At 42.6% G+C, this 21,767-nt stretch overlaps 1 protein-coding gene across 1 annotated transcript; it reads right to left on the bottom strand.

Annotated features, from left to right (window-relative positions):
• Nucleotides 1-1,026: 1,026 nt before the first annotated feature.
• Nucleotides 1,027-17,324, bottom strand: LOC134459877 (tripartite motif-containing protein 16-like). Its single transcript, XM_063212363.1, has 7 exons — nt 16,698-17,324; nt 15,697-15,792; nt 13,370-13,603; nt 12,958-13,117; nt 12,803-12,862; nt 10,384-10,864; nt 1,027-1,256 (listed from the first exon to the last, which is right to left on the bottom strand). Exons 1-7 carry the CDS (start codon nt 17,286-17,288, stop codon nt 1,058-1,060), a joined length of 1,821 nt encoding a protein of 606 aa, XP_063068433.1. The 5' UTR covers nt 17,289-17,324; the 3' UTR covers nt 1,027-1,057.
• Nucleotides 17,325-21,767: the final 4,443 nt, after the last annotated feature.

Genomic DNA, 21,767 nt, shown 5'->3' with positions numbered 1-21,767 from the left:
TGGGGCCACCCCTGAGTGCCATGACAACCGCCTCCACAGAGTCTTTGCTGCCCTTAGCAAACACACACTTACACTCAACACTGGACAAGTGCGTCTTCTCTGCACCAGCCATTGAGTATGTGGGTTATCGCGTGTCAGGGAACGGCATCCACCCACTGCAGTCAAACGTGGAGGCTATTCTGGCCGTCCCAGAGCCCACCTCAGCCACCCAGCTTGCCTCCTTTTTGGGGATGACGGGCTATTATCTGAAGTTCCTCCCACGCTACTCTACTACCACTGCGCCACTGCGACAGCTGCTGCGTAAGGGGGAGCCGTGGGCGTGGTCATCGGAGTGTTCTGAGGCTGTGCACTCACTCAAAACTCAGCTCACAACAGCCCCGGTGCTAGCCCACTTCAACATTGACAGCCCTACCTTGGTCACCTGCGATGCGTCGGCCACAGCCATCGGTGCAGTACTGTCACAGTTTTAGGGAGGTGTGGAGAAACCAATCGCCTTCGCCTCACGGGCACTGAGTCCTACTGAGCAGCGGTACTCCGTGGGTGAGCGTGAGGCATTAGCCTGCATCTGGGCCTGCGAGAGGTGGCACCTGTATCTCTACGGCCGCGCTTTCACCCTTAGAACAGACCACCAGGCTCTAACCGCTTTACTCTCAACATCTGGGACAGGCCACAGACCACTACGGCTACACCGCTGGGCCGACCGCCTCCACCAGTATAACTTTGATCTCAAGTTCACACCTGGCCGAGATAATGTTGTGGCTGACCTGCTGTCGCGCTCTGTCACGCCGCACCCTATCACATACACACACACTGACGCCGACCGTGCTGAACAGGACATTGTCCAGATGCTACACACTCCACTACAGACCACGGTATCACTACAGGAGCTAAAAGAGGCATCCGAGAGCGATCCTGTCCTCTCCCAGCTCCGTGACTACATTCAGAATGGCTGGCCTCACAGGGTGCCGAGGAGCTGTCGGTCTTCTCCAGAGTGAAGCAGGAGCTGTTCCTGGCTGGAATGGGACTTGTGTAGCACGTGGCCTCAGCACAGTCATCCCTAGTGCCCTGCAGGCACGTGTTCTAGCCATGGCTCATGAGGGCCACCTGGGCATTGTGAAGTTGAAGCAGCGCTGCAGAGGCCTGGTCTGGTGGCCTGGGATAAACGAGGAAATTGAGGCCCTATGTAAAGACTGCACAGCCTGCTTCCTGAGTGGCAAGACAGGTCACCAGCCACCCCCACCCCTGCAACCACTGGTCTGGCCAACTCAGCCCTGGGACCACCTACAACTGGACATTTGCGGGGAAATACAGGGTGTCCCTCACCACCAACGGTTCCTGGTCGTTGCGTATGACCTTCACTCAAAATGGCCCGAGCTCAACGTTAACTCATCGTGTTTATCTAGCTCAAACTCCCCGAACCCCGGGCAAGACCCAAGCAATAGAACACAACATAATACAGGCATAACACAATGCTGACAGCACAGTCGAACTAGCCTGAACGGATATAACAGTCCACTAGGGTCAAAAACCATTTCCTCGGTTTTCTTGGTGTTAACCTTAAGGTGGTGCTCCTCACACCACTGCACAAACCTATGCACCTCCTGCTTATAAACATAAGTGTTCAGGTCCGCATCCAACAGACACAAGATGGCCGTGTCATCAGAAAATTTAACAAATGAGACCGTAGGATGTGTGCTAGTACAATCGTTTGTATATACTGTGAACAATGGGGGGGGGGGGGACTCACACATCCTTGGGGGACTCCGGTACTTATTGTTTTTAACTGAGATGTTGTTTGGTTGACTCTGACCTGTTGTGTTCTATTTGTCAAAAAGGAGTGGTACCATCTGATGATATATGGGTTAACAGACATGTGTTGTAATTTAGTGAGAAGGATGTGTGGTTGCACAGTGTTGAAGGCCGAGCTGAAATCAACAAACAGTAGTCTGGCATAAGCCTTAGGATTTTCAAGATGCTGTAGGATTGAGTGTGTTATTGTTAATATTGCATCATCAGTGCCCCTGTTGTCTCTATAGGCAAACTGATATGGATCAAATTGACCTTGTAGGTTTGATTTCAGCTCCCTCACCATCAACTTCAATAGACTAAAATAGAGGTCAAGGCTACTGGTCTGTAATCGTTGTTCTCCAAAGGGACAGGTTTTTTGGGGAGGGGGATGATCGTCGCCCTCTTCCACAGAGATGGAACTATATGTGAGTCCACTGACCTTTGGTAAACAGGAACCCAAGCTGGTGTCAGTTCTTCTGCACATGTCTTTAGTAGGAATGGCGAGACACCATCTGGGCCAGCAGCTTTGCTTGTCTGTAGTTTTTTTAACAGTTTTGTCACAGCCAAGCAGTCGATGTCAATTTTTGGAACCCCCTCTATTGGTATAGTGCTGATGGCTTTATCACACTCTGAAGTATGGTCCTCCTGCGTATCAAATCTAAGGTAGAAGTTATTCAAGTCATTTGCCATAGCACTTTCATCGCTGGTGTACAATGGTTTCCTGGAAGGGGTCATATTAGTGATAGATTTCATTGTGTCCCACATTTTTTTGGTGTTATTTGCCTTAAAGTCCTTCTCAATGGTCTCTTTATAATGATGCTTTGCTGTGGTTATTTTCCGGTTAAGTTCCTTTTGAATTATTCTTTGTTGTAGTAAGTCCTTGTTTTTGAAGGCAATCCTCTTACGTCTGATACAGTCTTTAATGTCCTTATTAATGTATGGCTTATTGTTTGGGTATATTTTTATTTTCCTGTGCGGTATTACCGCCTCCACACAGAAGCCAATGTATGATATGATGGCATCTGTGGATGTGCTGAGGTCAGGTTCATGAAAAACATCCCATTCTGTGCTTAAAAAACACCCTTTTAGGGTTTCAATATTGTCCATGGACCAGTTTTTAATTATTTTCACCAGAGGTTTACTCCTCTTTACTGTGGGGCGGTAGGTGGGAATAAGGTGTATAATGTTGTGGTCTGAGTTTGACAGTGGGGCTTTGGCTATGGCTGTGTATGCTTTTTGAACATTCCCATAACATTTGTCCAGTATTTTGTTACTCCTGGTGTGGCAAGTGATGTACTGTTCAAACCCAGGTATAGTCATTTCGAGTTTGCAGTTGACATCCCCCAATATGAGTATGGGAGCGTCAGGTGTGCGCTGCAGTTGTCTGTGTACACAGTCAGCTACAATGCCCGCAGCTCTCCCTGCATTGGCACTGGGTGGAATGTAGACAGCGCATATCAAGATGTTTCCAAACTCTCAGAAGGTAAAATGGTCTGAGGCTCAGGCACAGTAATTCAATGTCCGGGTGGCAGACCGACTCTCGAGTTGTATATTGCCTGCACCACTTATCATTGATGTAAACACATACTCCGCCCCCTCTCTTCTTGCCCGACCATGCCCAGCAATGGATTTAAACCACGAATGTGCAGTGCCCACATTTGTGATGTCCACATTTTTCAGTATAGCAGTATGCTGTAGTTATCCCAAAGGCATCAGATCTAGATGATTGTACTACCAGATTTGATCTTCTTGAAACATGTTCTTACTGGATAAAGGAAGCAGGGCTGTGAGAATCAGATGATACAGTTATTTATAAACATGTCAAAACAAGGGAACAGGCTGCATTGAAGCTAACCTCAGCCCTGAACAAAGTAGCAGACTGGCTGAATCACAACTGCCTTACACTTAATGTGAGTAAGACAGTAGCCATGTACTTCTCCATCAGGAGGTATGATAAGGCCTAACCTGACATCTCTGTTAAAGGAGAGGTCATAAATACTGTCGACAATTTTAAGTAGGCTACCTGGGTAATCATTGATTCCAACCTGTCTTTTAAAAAACACATAAAAAAGGTAGCTAAGAGGCAGATAAGACATCAATTACCATTATCTGCTGCTAAACTGTTCTTACATTAAATTATTTTTTCACATCTATCATATTGTTCCACAAGTTGGTCACAAGTAGGTGTGACTTCATTACAACCATTAGCAACCCTAAAAAATGGCTATGAAAGTTCTAGATAAAAAGCCAAGAAATTACCATCACTGTGCCATCGTAGCTAAGTATAATTTATTGTCTTTCAGCAGTCTTCTTATTTGTTTTGCTGATATGTGTTTAATGTACAAACTTATTCATGATCTTGCACCACTACCTCTTAAGCAGTGCATACTAAGTTGTAAAGATAAACCAAGGCTCTCACGGTCCTCTATACGAGACGATTGTTATGTGGATTTTAGGGAGACCTCTTTTGGTCAGTCAGCCTTTTCTGTTAGTGCTGTAGAGATTCTTTAAAGGTGGGGTTGCAGGTTGGCCAAAATTCTTAGATAGAATGCGATTATGACATCACGTTGGGGACTCCCCCTGGGTTTTACTAGATTCTGTATTGTCTCTGAATGGGGAAGGTTGCAAATAAATAATTAAATAAACCATATTTATTTAGCCTTTTATATTTATGCTGACAATCATTGTAATTTTGAAGGGGGTAGCTAAGATAGGGCCTATGTAGATGTCGGGTAGGCTATTATTTGAAGAGTCTTGCGTTGAGATGACAACCTCAACCTCACCGTTGCCGATATGCTGCCCCTACTTCATTCAAAATATATAGGCCTAGGTCAATCTGCAGTGTCGTTTCTCGTCTGACACAAGTGATAGGCTTCTTTGTATTTCTAACTCGAATACAAATACTCACCCTTGGCGATATAGCCTACTAAAAAACAAGTGGTAGATAGTAGATCAAATGCTACAACGAAGATGTGGTGTAGCCTGTCCCAGGGTAGAGCGCCCCATCTGGTGAGTTGCAACTGAAACAAGAACACTTCGAAGAAGATAGGCCTAAGTGTTTCCATTATCACTTAAAATGAAAACTATGTGCAGTAAATTTTAGTCGGTCTGTTGTTTCAAAGCACTTCTGTTACGACACACATGTAACGTGAAACGGCCAGGGCCGTTGGGTGGGGATTAAAGCGAGTTGAGCCTCGCGCATTGAATCACATCACACACACCTGCTGGTGCAAACAGCCATGTAGGCCTATATTTCAAAATACATAAATGTATTAATTGTATGCTATGAGGAGTTAAACACATGGCCTATGAATCATATTAACTTACATTTTACTGCGTTGATTTTCATTTATTTGCAGTGATAATCGATCGCGCTGTGTTGCCACTTGCCCCCGGATGGGCTGCGTCTGGAGCTCATGTTATGAGCTGCTGCTGCATTTAAGATTTACATTTTAGACAGCAAGGAAGTGCTGCAACTGTAAGACAGTTAGAATAGAATAGAATAGAATATACTTTATTTGTCATGCAAGCATGAAATGTATCTGTTCAGGCACATTTCCTTGACCTGCCTTGGCCATCGCGACTGATGTGTTGGTTGCGCATCCGATGTGATGGTTACAAAGCCATTGTACCGTAGGGTAACTATGGAGGCGCCGTCTGTGAATAACTTTTTGTGTATTGGGGAAATACAACCGTATCGCTGGCTAGTCACTTGTTGAAGAGCAAAGCGCATTTTAGATGCGTCCCAGCAGCGTCCGTCCGTCTGAAACGCGTTCTTCGAATTGTTCCCGCCTGTGTTCACAAGGTGGACTATTTGGCCCGGATTATGCACCTGATTGGATTGTGAGACAAGCCAGTGCAATGCAAGTGAAGAAGCAGCCGTGATATAACGCGCCAGTTGCCCATTTGGCCCGGATTACGCAGTTGATTGCATTGTGAGACAAGTGCAGAGCGAGTGCAATGCAAGTGCTCGTACATTGAAGAAGAAACAGTGATAACGCACCAGTTGCCTGTAGCCAGGACAACTGAAGGGGGCATTCAGTTTTCGGCATTATTTTGCGTTCGGGCCGTGGGAGGCAACTTCGTTTCGTTTTCACCAACACCACTGTGAAGTGTGTGTCACTATGTTCACAGGCTTTTGTCTATGATAGTGTCACGTTGTGCTCAACTATTTAGTTTGTCAGAAACTCGCGGCAATGACGGTGCTCCAACTACAAGTAGACAAATGCGCCATTCGACATAGCCTACGGCGTGTTAGTGTTAGCCTATGTTGTTCTCGGACATATTGCAAGGGAGTTTCATTTCGTTTTCTGCTGATGGCCCTGTGGACCGCACATGTGCTTGCCGTTGCGCTCAGAGAGATTGCTTTGCAGTCGTTTAAATTAGGTAAACTCTGGCACTCTTACAATGAAGCTGACTGCTTTGACGGCTGGCATTGAACCAGAGCGCATGATTCACCCAAATGGTTTTCTTTAGCATATTTTTTATTTGTCGATGTTTACATTCTTTCCCACATGCACATGACGCTGAAATGGCGTGATAGGCCCACTAAAGGCTGATGAATAGGCTACTAACAATGTCTGGTCACAGCCATGGTGCGCGCTGTGATGCGCACGCAAAACATTCAGTTATCTGAGTGTAGACTTGGCCTATCTGACTGCAAACTATAGCCTACAGTAAAACAAAAAAGTGCGATACAGATTTTTTTTTTTTTTTACCAATACACAACACGTTATTCACATTCGCCGCTCATAAGGTCTATACTCTCTTTATAATCGTTACATCGGAGACGGTTGAGGTTGAGGTTGTCATCTCAACGCAAGACTCTTCAAAGAATAGCCTACCCGACATCTACCTAGGCTCTATCTTAGCCAACCCCTTCAAAATTGCAATAATTTTGGTCAGCATACATATAAAAGGCTAAATAAATATGGTTTATTTAATTATTTATTTGCAACCTTCCCCATTCAGAGACAATACAGAATCTAGTAAAACCCAGGGGGAGTCCCCAACGTGATGTCATAATCGCATTCTATCTAAGAATTTTGGCCAACCTGCAACCACACCTTTAAGTATAGAGATATGCCAACATAATAGGTTTCTATGAGCACCTAACATGACCAAGTTCCGGTCTGCCTAAAGGGGCGTGTCATAATGCTCCTAGCATTGAATAGAACAGTCCTTAGGTCTGCCTAAAGGGGGATTTCCCCCCCAATAATAGAACCCGGAAACAATGGGCCAATGGAACCTCTCTCTCTACTCTCTCTGGTGCTGTAGAAAAATGGAATTCAATTCCTGCTGAAATTAGAGATAGTACAAGCTTCAACCAGTTTAAACTATCATTGAAAGCATGGCTGAAGATGAATCAAAGATGTGATCATTTACATGTGCTGCTATTTATTGTTAAGTGTCCTATGAATCATATGTCATATGTGACTTTGCATATGCATAACTGAAGTGATGATGTGAGGATGTGATTTAACACATTGCTTAGTTTTTTATTGGGGATATATGAATGCCGTCAACATTGGAAATCTGAATTACATCTAAAAGAAGCATGCATGTCAACATGCGCTGTGACTACAGAAGCAGACCATGATACTCTAGGATTCCATTCAAAACTCACACCCATCTATTTTAGGCAGGTGCAGACTCAAAATGTACAATTTCAATGTAGGCCTACTGAAAGGTTGAAACACACACCAATGATCTCCCTTTTAATCAGGGCTTTGAACCGGTTCAAGGAACGAAAACTAAAACCGGGAACTTTTTGTATTTTACAGGGAACAGAAACAAAACCGGAAATGTTATTATTTTTTATGTTCTGGAACGGGAACACTTATTTAAAAATAATGGCAACCGGTTAATACCGGTTAGTACTGTTCCTCAAATTAAAAAAAAAAAAAAGTAACTATTTTCCTGCGCACGTTACCATGACAGCTGAGATTCACGTCCTGTGAAATACTAGTGTAATTCTCTGACTGAATGGAGAGAGAGGTATGGATTACAAAGTCTCCACTCCACATCTTAAATAAGACAAAACACTGTCATACATTTCCATTGCATCATTGTAAGACATTGCAGAGAAGCGCGTGTAAAGCGCACCAAGAATGTTCTACGTTATTGGGCATCCATGGCCGCTTCAAATATGCACAAACTCACAATGTCCATCATAGCGCTCCCCGTGACCCAAGTCAGCGTGGAGCGTGCATTTTCATCATTGAGGTTTATTCTCCGCTTCTCCGCTTAGGTTGTCCCTGAATGACAAAATTCTGGAGGATATTCTTTTCATCCACTTGAATAAACAGTTTGGAATGTAGGCTGACTCATTTGCACTTCCGTCTTTCTTGGTTAATTAACGTCAGTTAGGCCTATGGGGAGTAATCAGCTGACAGGAACGAAATTAACCATTCCGGGAACAATATTTTTTTGTTCTAACCGGTTCGGGAACGTCAATTTATTGGTGGAACTCATAACCGGAAACGTTATAATTCCGTTTCTGTTCGGAACGAACCGTTTGGAAAAAAATAACGGTTCAAAGCCCTGCTTCCCTTTTCCCTTTTCATTTAGAAATGAAAAAATGAATGTAGTTGCTGCCAAAGGTGGTTCTACAATGTATTAAGCAAAGGCTGTGAATACTTTTGTAAAAATGATTTCTTTGTATTTTATTTTTATAAATTTTCAAAACTGTCAAGACAACTTGTTTTTCACATGGTCATAATGGAATTATTTGTGTAGGATTTTGACAACAGAGATTCATTTGTAGCATTTGGAATAAGGCTGTAAGATAATAAAATGTGGAAAAAAGTGAAGCGCTGTGAATACTTTCCGGATTGACTGTAGGTTATTACACGTATAGGGTAGTGTGAAGGCTATGACAATCTTCAAATCTGTGGCTCCAAGGTACCAAACATGTCCATTCATGCTTATTTAATCGACTTGACAGAATAACACAATATTTCTTATATTTCCAAACAGTTCATAAAAATACACTGTATGCACAAAATTTCAACAAGAAGTTTACAAAGTCATAATTTTTTGAAATATTTTTTTATAATGACTTTAGACACAAAGCATAATGTGTAAATAAAGTAGTTTGCTTTCCATAAAAGAGCTTTGTTGCAAAGGACATATGTATATCCACTTTGGAAAATGGACATTGTATTGGATTGCATTGCATTGTGGACTGTATATTTTAAAAAAAAAGTATTTTCTCAATTTGAATGCCAAGAATGCACACACACTGTAGATCAGGGCTATTCAATTAGAAGTCACAGAGGGCCAGTTTTTCAAATTCCCTCCAGTAAAGGGACCGAACGTAGAATATGTAAAATTATTACATGTGTGTATATAATAACCGTGAGCAGCACAGTGTCTGAGGTTGGGGTGCGAAACAAACGGATAGCTTTACAGAGAAAACAGATATTAGCTTTTCTATGTCTTAGTACCCGATGGTCTATTTATGACACTGTTTTAGATAAGATTTCACTCTCGTGTTAATGCATAGCAGAGAGATACCCCCAACCTGAAGTGTTAGTGATCGCAAATTATACACAGCCACAGATGGCACACATTTTTTTTTTCATTTTGTTCTGACTTTATGGGGGGCCAGAACCTTGCCATCCAAGGGCCGCATTTGGCCCCAGGGCCGCCATTTGAATAGCCCTGCTGTAGATGAAAGGACATCTGAACATTCATTTCCAATAATAAAATGCAAAAGAATAAAAGGCACATGCTTTTGCAAATAGCTCCTCATATATCTTTGACTATTGCTCCTATGGAAGGCAGCATCAGCAGCAGCAGCAGTGGTTGTGAGGGGAGATGTCCAGGCAACTGCATGTGAAGAATAGGGAATGATAAACCAGACTGCATGGTCGAAACGTTGTGTTAATAAACCGGGAGCAGCAACAGTGTGCGGACCTTCCTTCTTTTCAACAATAGTGAATGACACTGGGTTGTAGTAATTATCATGAAACTCAGATATTTTTCCAGATTTAAAGCTGCACCAGAGAATCGTATATGAGAGGGAGATAAAGCAGATGGGTTCTTTTCTGGTATCCACTTTACGTCGGGTAAACGCCCCTTATAGCAGTAGCGCACGTCTTGTGCAAACACCACGAAAAGAGAAGAAGAAGGAGGGACAACGCCCCCTTAGGAGACCGAATTTTGAGCACACGCTTTTGCATTGAGTGGGCGTGTTTCGATTCCTCTTATTATATCCAACCTCTTTGTGATCAGAGTAGGTATTAAAACTATGCTGCTCAATGAAACTGCTGCCTATTACCAAATTTGATTTTTTCATGAATATTATAATAATTAATAAACCAATATTTACTAGTATGACCAAACGATGGTAAGTTATGCAGCTAAAAATGCCCATGTTCTGGCATAACAGAAAATGCAGTGGGGTACATTACAGGGACATAACTTTAGATATCAAGGCACTGGACAGCTGAGGTCAGTTCCACCTTTTAGGTTTGTCCTAACATATGAAGAATGCAATCACTTTGAAAGAAAAAAGGATGGCAAATGCATCATGCATTACAGCATTTGTCATTTGCTCTAGGATTTAACCAAAAGCCAGGATGGAGAGGCTGAGTGAATGTTGTCGTAATTTTGTGCAGGAGAGTCATCGTGTCACCATGGATACTGTAGAAAGACAGAATTCCACCTTTGTGATCCACATACACTCCTATTCTGGTGCTTGGTGCGACATTGAATTTGGTTTCCACTCCATTGTGCATTAAAGAGCAGGAGGAGTGTGAACAGCTCAAACTCCAGGAGTGCTCGTTGTACCCAAACTGAGCTTCTTTGTTACTTCCTTTCCTGGTTACATTTTTATATGAAACTGCTACAGAAACATCTCTCTGATTCTCCTTAGGTCCATTCCACTCCACCTCCCAATAGCATCTTCCAGGCACACTCTCTTTACACAGCACCTGGTTCCAGTAGTCAAACCTCTCTGGATTATTGGGAAGTTGCTGGCTAGCTGTCTTGCAGATGACTTCCTTATTTCCCTTAGATAAATAAAGAAATCCCTGCACAGTGAGTGGGTCTAGATGTAGGTCACAGGAATCTGGAATTGAAAGGTAATACATGTAAAGGTGGTAATCACACCAACACAGCTGAAAAAAAGCAAAACCTACATATGTTCACGAGGCCTGCAATCTATTCATATTTGAATGAATAGAGTGCACCCATGGAACAGAATAATATTTCCTCTTGTTGCGTATATAGGGTAAAAAAATGGATTTCATCAAACAATGCCAAATACAAGACTGGACAACTTAACAAATTACAGTGCCCTCCATAATTATTGGCACCCCTGGTTGAGATGTGTTTTTTAGCTTCCAAATATTTTATTTTTTTTCTAAATAATATGGGACCTTAATGGAAAAAAAAGAGAAAAATCCAACCTTCAATACAAGTGCATTTATTCAGTGGGGAAAAAATCCCACATAAAGAAATAATTATTTGACATCAAATAATGTGTGTCACAATTATTAGCACCCCTGGTGTTAATATTTTGTACAACCCCCTTTTGCCAACAAAACAGCACCTAATCTTCTCCTATAATGTTTCACAAGATGGGAAAAGACAGAAAGAGGGATCTTCAGCCATTCCTCTTTGTAGAATCTCTCTAAATCATCCAGAGACCTGGGTCCTCTCCTCTGTACTCTCCTCTTCAGCTCACCCCACAGGTTCTGAATGGGGTTGAGGTCAGGGGACTGAGATGGCCATGGGAGGAGCTTGATTTTGTGTCTGGTGAACCATTTCTGTGTAGATTTGGCCATATGTTTAGGGTCATGGTCTTGCTGAAAGACCCAGTGACGACCCAGCTTCAGCTTTCGGGCAGAGGGCAACATATTTTGATTTAAAATGTCCTGGTATTTCAAAGCATTCATGATGCCATGCACCCTAACAAGGTTCCCAGGGCCTTTGGAAGCGAAACAGCCCCACAGCATCACTGACCCACCCCCATACTTCACAGTGGGTATGAGGTGCTTTTCAGCATGCGCATCTTTCGTGGTACGCCAGACCCTAGAGTGTTTGTTGCCAAAAAGCTCAATCTTGGTCTCATCTGACCAAAGCACACGGTCCCAGTTGAAGCCCCAATACCGCTTGGCGAACTCCAGACGCTTGCGTTTATGATTGTGAGTGAGGAAAGGTTTTCTCCGTGCATGCCTCCCAAACAGCTTGTTGGCGTGTAGACAGCGCCTGATGGTTGATTTGGAGACTTTGTGACCCCAGGATGCTACCATTTGGTGTAATTCTGTAACAGTGAGCTTTGGAGATCTTTTGATTTCTCTTACCATCCTCCTCACTGTGCGTGGTGGCAAAATAAACTTGGGTCCTCGTCCAGGCTTGTTTACCACTGTTCCAGTTGTTTTGAACTTCTTAATTATTCCTCTCACAGTGGATATGGGCAGCTGCAGTTGAGTGGCAATCTTCTTGTAGCCTCTGCCTGACCTGTGAAGGTCGACGCACATCTGCCTCACTTGTATGCTGTGTTCCTTTGTCTTTCCCATGTTTAAGAGTGGATAAGAGAAATGGCCTCGGTGTCACGTCATATTTATACCCCAGGGAAACAGGAAGTGATGAATTACTAATTAAATGTTCCTACATACTCTGGTAAACTTTGTAAACTACTGTAGAAATGACAGAAATGCTTCAATTATATTTATTTCCTGGGAATTGTTAAGGGTGCCAATAATTGTGGAACAGGTGATTTAATGAAAAATAATTATTTTTCAGTCAGGGATTTTTTTATTTTCTTACAATTCATTTGAGTTGAAGGCTACATTTTCCTACAATTTTCAGTGTGACAGTATTCTTCTGCAATAAACACTGAATTTATTTTAAGGCTTTTAACACATCTCAACCAGGGGTGCCAATAATTATGGAGGGCACTGTACATGTTTCTCATTGCATAAGTGAAAAATCTCTGTGCATGGCAATGACACAAAATTGCAGGGTTCAATTCCTACATGGCTGAAATGTGCAGAATACTTACATTTTAAGAAATCCATCCTGGTCAAGGGCTCCTGGGGAAGAAGCAGGCTGATCCCTTGAGCTACCAAGAGAGAGGAAATCAATTAGTCCATTAAGCCTCTGAAATGTACTCTGAATTTTCAAAAAAGCTTCTATTGGGTTTTATAGAGTCCATACCAGTCTCTGCCATACTGCATGCCCCTTGTTTAAGGAAGTCTTCCAGTTTGTCTTTCAGCTGAGAAACACTCTGGGTCACTTTCTCAAATGACACTGAACAGACACTGATGTCAGATGATGAGTTTTCCTGGTCGGTTAATGAACACAGAGACCGAAAACTCTGCGAATAGAAACAATGTAGTGATGACAATGGACAATATACATAGTGTTTAATCTTGTGTCATCCTGATTTTCACTAAATTCACTTGTTGGTTTCAATATCTGAATCATTAACTTTTGTTCCCTTGCTCTTCCTATTTTACACATACTTCTCGGTTTCCAACTTTGTAGGCTTGTAATCTACAGTAGGCCTACATATTCTTTGTTAATGCAACTAAGTAATGACTTGGAGTATGTTTTTGAGACAGACTACCTGCAGAAAGCTGGTGTGATCTTGTGTTTTTGAGAGCCTCTCCAGTTCAGCATCTTTCCTCTTCAGCTCAGCAATCTCCTGCTCCAGTGTCTCCATGAGTTCTTCAGCTTGCGTCGCATCAGCCCTCTCTTGATCTCTAATCAGCTTTGTCACCTCAGAGCATCTTCTCTTAATGGAGCGAATCATTTCAGCAAAGATCCCCTCAGTGTCCTCCACTGCAGCCTGAGCAGATTGCTGTTTGGAGACACCACAGCTTTCACAATAACATAAACCACCAGTCTGACCCATGTTGCTTCCCTGTGCCTGTCAACTGGCTTTAACTAGCCTATAACAAAGTCAGATCAGATCTACGTTGCATAGAAAACCTTCCAAACACAGACCAATTTCCAATCAATCAAGGAATATTAGAGTATGGAGTTGCGGCATATGATGCAGCAGTGTTACCAAAAGCATGGTGCATTTAGTTGCACTCCCCAAAAACATAAGGACATGTATCCCCGGTTCTCTGAAGGACAATGAGAGAGATATCTCTCTATGGGAGGTCCTCGTCGTAAGAGACATCTATAATCACCGCCGAAGGCAAGAAGCTGTGCATGCGTTGGATCATCTTTACACAACCGATCCTCTGAGCTAATGAACGAGAAGGGAACGGAAGAGAGATGCCCCGTCCCCGTACCCAAGCTCAACTGAAGTGAAGATGGCGGGCTCCAAGGGGGGAACGACACGTACAGCTTTCTTAGCGAGTAACATCTTAATTTCTTCCCTCAATGTGATGGCCTGTTCACCCAGGGCCACCGAAGGGACCACCGAACGAAAGGTAGGTGGACGGCGATTAAACTGTAAACGGCAACCTCTCTCCACTGTATTTAAAATCCAGGGGAGTCCGTGCAGCTAGCCCAGGCACCTAGATGGCGGGCTAATGATACGACCTGTGAAAGGTGCTGTTGGGACGCTTCCTAATGGGGGGACTATGGCCACCTCAGCATCAAGGTGTAATCTCGGTTCACATGGAGGGCTACGCACAGTAGGCCTCAATGGCTGATAGTAGGGGACAGACGTTGAGGGGCCCTTGGCGCATCGCGTCAGATGAGTGAGGGTCATGGAGCTCGCCAACTGGGAGGCTGCCACCCTCATGGGGCGCGTCTACCCGCGGTAGACTACCTGTCCTTCTGGCAGTCTCTCTGCCTGTTACGAGGATGAAGCTTTTTGAACCACGCTTTGGTGTGTCTTTCCTCCCCCGGGTTAGCAGCTTGGGTATCCCAGAGTGCTTGTGGAGGGCTTAGCCGTTGTTGAGACGTCGGCGCTGAGTAAGGGGCCCGGCGTTGGTAATTTGGGGTTGGCTGGGTGTATGGCGCTCACACACTGACGCGCTCACACACTCACACTTTCCTACACGATACCTTGTGATGCGACCTTGGGTGTTTTGAAAGGGGCTATATAAAACGAACATATTATTCGTTTTTAGGGTTTTAGGGTTATCAGAGCCATGTGTAATCTTGACAGCCTCAGGGCAATACCAAGAAGTTAGCTGCAGCCGGAGCTGCCTTCTGGTAGCCTTCGCTAGTTACCCAAGGAAGGTTAGCTGCTTAACTGGATTGCTAGCGTGACCTTTTAGGGCTAACACTCGACAAATTACCACAGTAATCCCACAAGTGACCAAGCAAATGAAATCCCTGATGAGGCGACAAGTCAAGTCAAGATGACTGTAGGTAATTGGTTAACAAGTAGAATGAGGGGTAACAGTGGTCAGAGCTAGTCGAGCTGCCGAGCTGCTTAGCTCTCAAGGATAGCTACTAGCTTCGTCACGCTAAAGGTGAGAAAGCCTGTGTGGACTATTAACAATTTTGTAGAGACCAAAAACCTACCCAAAATACCCAAATGACAGACCTCAAGTTTGGTAAGACCGAGAATGGCTTGAAACCCAATCTTACCTTAACCACTGACACAGCGATAGTTGGGGAAGCCAATTACTTCGTAATTCAGCGTCCAAAAACAAGCCAGGCATGTTAAAGTGGACAGTTAAGCTGATAAAAATTCTGGTGTGCTCATATAAGCGAAGAGGATGAAAGGTGACCTAACACATGTGCGTCCCCCACTTTTATACCCCATGGGTAAGCGGCAATGATGGGTCCACGAAGCTTCAGCTATGATTATAGAGGTACTTCGGTGGATGTCTCATACGATGAGGACCTCCCATAGCGAGATGTCAAACAACATTCGACTGATTAAGAGAACAATTAGACAGTTGGACTAATTCTGTAATAATAAAAAGTTTTTAAAAAAGTAAAAAGGGAATGCTTTGGCGCACACACTTCCTTGCCACTCACCTGCATCCCCCTCACCGCCTCCTTCAGCCCCTGCAGGTGCTTTTCTTTCTCTCGGATTGTCTGCTGACATTTCACTTGGCTTTGGTCCAACTCTTTCTGTTAGAAGAATAAGGACGTGTACTATACACTGAGTGAACTGGTCTGTGATTACAGTGACATAGGCCTATTTTGATCTAAACCGAAACTATTTCCTGTAATGAGCAGGCACAAAAGGCTTAGGGCACTCAGCAGACTGTGCAAACAATGTTACTCAGGTGCTCATCTTGGGTGCATTTCTCAAAACCAAAGTTGCTTACTACATTAGCTACTTTGTTGTTTTCAATTCATTTTCCCATTGGCAACTACCGAAGTTGCTAACAGGCTAACAACTTCCCTTTTGAGAAATGCACCCCTGGACCGAATGCAGCCGTCCAAGAAAATGGAGGAAAGAGCAGACACGCTCTGAGATCTGAAATACAAATATTTAAAATACAACTTCAATATAACAAATCTGTGTAAAAACACATGGGCCTACGCATTGCAGCCATATTGGATGTCCTGATGAAGGCCAATAGGGGCACAACGCGTAGGCTCATATGTTTTAAACAAATTTGCCATGTTATACATTGAATTAAAAGCTTTTTAAATATTTTCTTTAATGTCAGAATGTGTCTGCTCTTTCCTCCTATATGGACATGTGATCCTGCAGAAAACACCTGCTGAATGCCTAAGTTAACTATAAATAACTCATAAAAACATGACATTAGTTGCATTTAAATGCTAATATCCTCATCATGCATTAGAATGTGTTCATTCAGCTCTAACATTTTCAATAACTCAAATCTCATGAGCCTGAATGTTGAGTCATACAGCCCCAGGCGCCTAAGGTCAATGTTGCGCAACACAACATCCAGCATCAATGGGTTAAATGTAGAACATTCATTACTGTCTTTGGCTGCTGTTCAGGTGTTACTTTATCGAAGAGCAAGACAAACCGGTTAATGACTACAGAATGTTCTTACCTGTTTCTCAGCTCTCTCTGCTGCAACCGAAACTGTTTTATGCCCACTGTGTTCATCCATGACACACAACATGCAAATACACTTCTGGTCAGTGCGACAGAAGACCTCCAACAATTTGTCATGCAGAGAGCAGATCATATCCTCTATTTTACCATCAGCTTTGATCACATGGTGTCTCCTGCCAGGGAACAGGTCGTTGTGAGCCTTGAAGTGAGTTTCACAATAAGAGGACAGGCACACCAGACAGGACTTGACAGCTTTCTGCTTTCTCCCAGTGCAGACGCCACACTCCACATCTCCAGGTTCAGCATAGACCAGAGTTGGAGAATCCGACTGGATTCCTGATTTCTGTAACATCTCTACCATATCAGCCAGCATGGTATTTTTGAACAGAACTGGTCTCGGAGTAAAGGTCTGCCTGCACTGTGGGCAGCTGTAGACTCCTTTCAAATCTTCTTCATCCCAGCAGCCTGTGATACAATCCATGCAGAAACTGTGTCCACATGGAATGGCCACAGGATTCTTCAGAAGATCCAGGCATATTGGGCAGCTGAACCGATCCTGAGACACCAAAACATTAGCTTCTGCCATGCTGATAGAACACAGAGACCTGACCAAATGCACACACTTACCAGGAAGTAAATATCTCTTTCGTTTCTCATGAAGAGTAACTTCAGTGGGTGTGGCCACTTGTGTCTTGTGAGAGAGGGAGGTGACTAACAAGACAGCTAAAGTGACAGTGGTGTGCATACGCAGTAAAAGATGCAGTGTTAAATCAACACTTAGAGAGTACTAACCAAACACAATCTAGATGTTTATTCGACTCTTAACATGTTGAATTAACATTATTTTGTGACTGTGTAGACTTGATTTCATGTTTGGTGTATGTATGCTTGATTTATCTAGCTAGCCTGACAGGCCAGACCAAAACCAGGCTATGATTTATCATAAGAAAATAATTTTAATTTCTACACATTCCTCAACTGTGAAAGCAACACTGTCAGAACTTGTAATATTGCAATGTTAATGTTGTGTTTGTTTCCCTTTAAAAACGAGGATATAAAACCTTAATCAGATACTTAATCCAGGCCATTTTTGTATTGTCACATCAAATAGCATTTATCTATTTGGACCCACAGACGATAAACACTTTAAATAACCATTTATCTGAAGGCCTATTAACCTCAACCTCAACCTCTAAGTCTCAATCTTGCACATCTGCTGTATGTGTACAGTATCTGCTATGTGTACAGTATTTTTTTTAGCACAACTCCAACTCCCATTGTCATTGACACAGCACTCCGCAGTACACTGTGCACACTGCACACAATTGCATTTATGCCTCTCCCGTCCTAGGGGGCAGTCTACAATGGCGCCCAAAAGGGAGCAGTGCGGCGGGACCTCAGTCATGGAGGAGGATGGGGGCGCTGGTTAATTACTCTACCCACCAACCTGGCGGGTCAGGAGTTAAACCGGCAACCTTTGGGCTACAAGTCTGACCATAGAGGTAGAAAATAACACTAGAGAGGACACAGCAATTTGCGACAGCACTGGGAAATGGCAGCTGGAGCTTCCCAACTTCCGTAGGTAGTGTAGGTATCTTCAGGCAATGCAAGTCAATGGAGAACACGCCCACCCCTGTCGAGAAATTGACTAAAACTGCGTAAATATGAAGTAACACTTTAATCAAAAACCAGATTTGAAATGTCAGGCTCAATATCTACTTAAATCATATGAGTCGATAAAATACATTTAAAAATCAAATAATATCTTTTATGAACATAGTTAGCAACACACTTCAACTATTGTCCTTGTATAGTGTGTTGATGGACATTTTCACATGATTAAGCCATTTTTGACAGAGGTGAGCCTCGTTCTCCGTTAATTTCCATTTCTCTGATCTACCTACAGATAATGGCCGCTATAGATTGCCGTAAAAAGGGGGGCGGGGTCCTCTCTAGTGTTATTTTCTACCTCTATGAGTCTGACGCCCTAACCACTTACCCATATAATGAACCATTTCTGTCTGCTACGTACCGTACATACCCTGTTTAGTCCTACTAAAATGTTCATTCACAACAATCGCAACAGTCATAAGTGGTAGTAAAAATGAGATGCATTTGCTTTTTCAGGTCTTGGTGCATCAAGGAAAGGAGTAATAGGATAGGATCAGCTCCTCATAACGCCAGTGGCATGATGACTGCTTCAACTGCAAGAAGTGCTCTGTGTCCCTGGTGGGCCACAGCCTCTTGACGGAGAGAGACGCCATCCTGTGCCCTGACTGTGGTAAAACACTGGATGAGGAAGAGAACTCGCACACCAAGAGTTGCCGATGCAGGAAACGTGTTTAATCCATCAACTTAAACAAAAATAAAATAATGTGCTACCAAGTGGGGGTGCATTGCAAACGTTTCATGTGGTAGAGACGTTTAAGGATGCAATGATATAAGGATACAAGAATGTTTTATCGTCACATGCAGATGTCAGATGAATGTTCCAGTGGAATGCCATGTGGAGCATTCATCTGCCAAGATTTTACATTACAATTATTAACTCCATAACCAACCAATATACAACGTGTGTGTGTGTGATATATATATATATATATGAAGAGTTCAGATGCAAAACCCCCTAACTCCATTTCTGAAGACCTGCACTTCTATATTTTTAGAGAACCCCGTTATTGGTTTGGTTTACATTCATGTACTTGATAATACATATAAATAGTTATATTACATAAATAAAATAAAAAAATATGCAATTTTGATAGCTTTATATTAAATAAAAATGAATTAAGATTATTTTCTGAAAAGGCACTTAGGGGGTTTTGCATCTGAACTCTTCATATATATATATATATATATTTTTTTTATATGATTAAGGCTGAGTAAAATAACTTCAAATCAAAATAATCTTTAATTATCACATGACTGAATATGTGGCGGGTCACTTCCAAAGAATAATAAAGAGACATATTCATAGAATAAAACGCTTCCTTCCTTATCTCAGCCCATGTCACCAAAGAAATTGAGGTAGCGATATTCATTACATCATATTACACCTATAGCTGACACTTTTATCCAAAACAATTTACAGTTATTATAGATACATGGTATTGGTTATAGCATCTAGAGCAATGTGAGGTTAGATGTCTTGCTCAAGGGCACTTCAGCCATAGGTGAAGAGATAAGGGTCGGGTTCGTGTATGCAACCCTCATGGTCACCCCCCCTCCTAACCATAAGACCACAGCCAGCTCACAGATAAAATAAGCCTGATTCTAACACACCGAGTCACATGTTGGTCTGTCTTGGAATCAATGTAGTTTGCCATGAAAGGGAAGACCACTTGTGATAAAGACACAAAGATTTGAGGTGAAGACGCTTGTTGACCCTTGCGTAGGGGAATTAAAGTACCCCTAACACAAAATGTGTTAATTAAGACTTAGGCCTAATTAAGATTTAATTTTGATCCAATAGGTACCCAAAAGCCAGCATAGAGGGGCTGAGTGAATGTGGTCTGTATTTTGTACAGGAGAGTCATTGTGTTACCGTGGATACTGTAAAAAGACAGAATTCCAGCTTTGTGATCCACATACACTCCAATTTTAGAGCTGGGGATTACATTGAGGTTGGTTTCCTTTCCATTGTGCATGAAAAAGCTTGAGGAGTGTGACCAGGTCAAACTCTAGGAGTGCCGATTGTACCCAAATCGAGATCCTATATCGCCTTTCCTGGTGATCTCTTTAAATGAAAGAGCAACCGAAATCTCTTTTGATTACTTTTTTAGTCCACTCCACTCTACTTCCCAATAGTATCTTCCAGACACACTCTCTTTACACAGCACCTGTTGGTAAAAGTCAAACCTCTCTGGATTATCGGGACGCTGCTGCATCTCCTCCTTGGCGATGACTTCCTTATTTCCCTTAGATAAATAAAGTCTTGCGCAGTGACGGGGTCTAGAGTAGGTTGACAGGAATCTAGATTTGAGAGAGGAATATATTAATAAAGATGTTAATCTCACAAGCTATCAAAACAGCTGTGAAAGAATGGAGAGGCACCGTAAAGTATGTATTAATGTTGATTGATTGATTGATTGATTGATTGATTGATTGATTGATTGATTGATTTATTTGTTACATATGGCTGACAATTTTATCCAAAAAGCCATTTACAGTATTTACAGGATTTTTTTTTTACAGTCGCTGCAGCAATTTGGGGTTAGGTGCCTGGCTGCTGAAGTGGAGGTGGAGGTGCACATGCAGGGAGGTGTAGAGAGAGGTAAGGGTGGGATTGGAACCTGCTTAACATTGGGCCACGGCTGCCCTAAATTTTCCCTGCCCCATATGCATCTTCACTAGGCCCAGTGGTGTAGTCTACATAGAACGCAGGTATACGGAGTATACCCACTTCAAGATTTCAGGGATATCAGTATACCCACTTAAAATTCACTGATCCATTATTTAGAATAGCACAAATATATACAGTATACCCACTTCAAAAAATGCTCAAATATACAGTATACCCACTTCAAAAAAGTAGACTACACCACTGATGACTGAATATGTGGCGGGTCACTTCCATAGAATAATAAAGAGACATATTCATAGAATAAAACGCTTCCTTCCTTATCTCAGCCCATTTCACCAAAGAAATTTTCCCTGCCCCATATGCATCTTCACTAGGCCCACCTGTACTGTACATCATTTTGTCATACTGATTATCCTCCATGCAACATTGCCCTGGATGTACTTTACATCTCGCTCCACTTGTCACATGACATCCTACAATCATACAGGTCATCTAAGCCTTCACACTACTCTATGCATATGTGTAATAATAACTACATACTACATGTTGCTGTCTACTTTATATGTAAACTATGGCTCATTTGTAGGAATGTATGTTGTCTGTTTGTTGGAACAGACACAGAGCAATCAGCTGCTTCAGTAAAAAAAAAAAAATCTGGCTGCTATGCAGAATATCGAAATGGAAAGTGATTTATATCAAGCCAATTAATGAACAACACACAACATATGTAACAATTTTGAACTTACATCATGTAAGTTTGCA

The sequence above is a fragment of the Engraulis encrasicolus genome, chromosome 12, assembly GCF_034702125.1.
Source record: "Engraulis encrasicolus isolate BLACKSEA-1 chromosome 12, IST_EnEncr_1.0, whole genome shotgun sequence".
NCBI lineage: Eukaryota > Metazoa > Chordata > Actinopteri > Clupeiformes > Engraulidae > Engraulis > Engraulis encrasicolus.
This window is presented reverse-complemented; position numbering and strand designations above follow the sequence as displayed.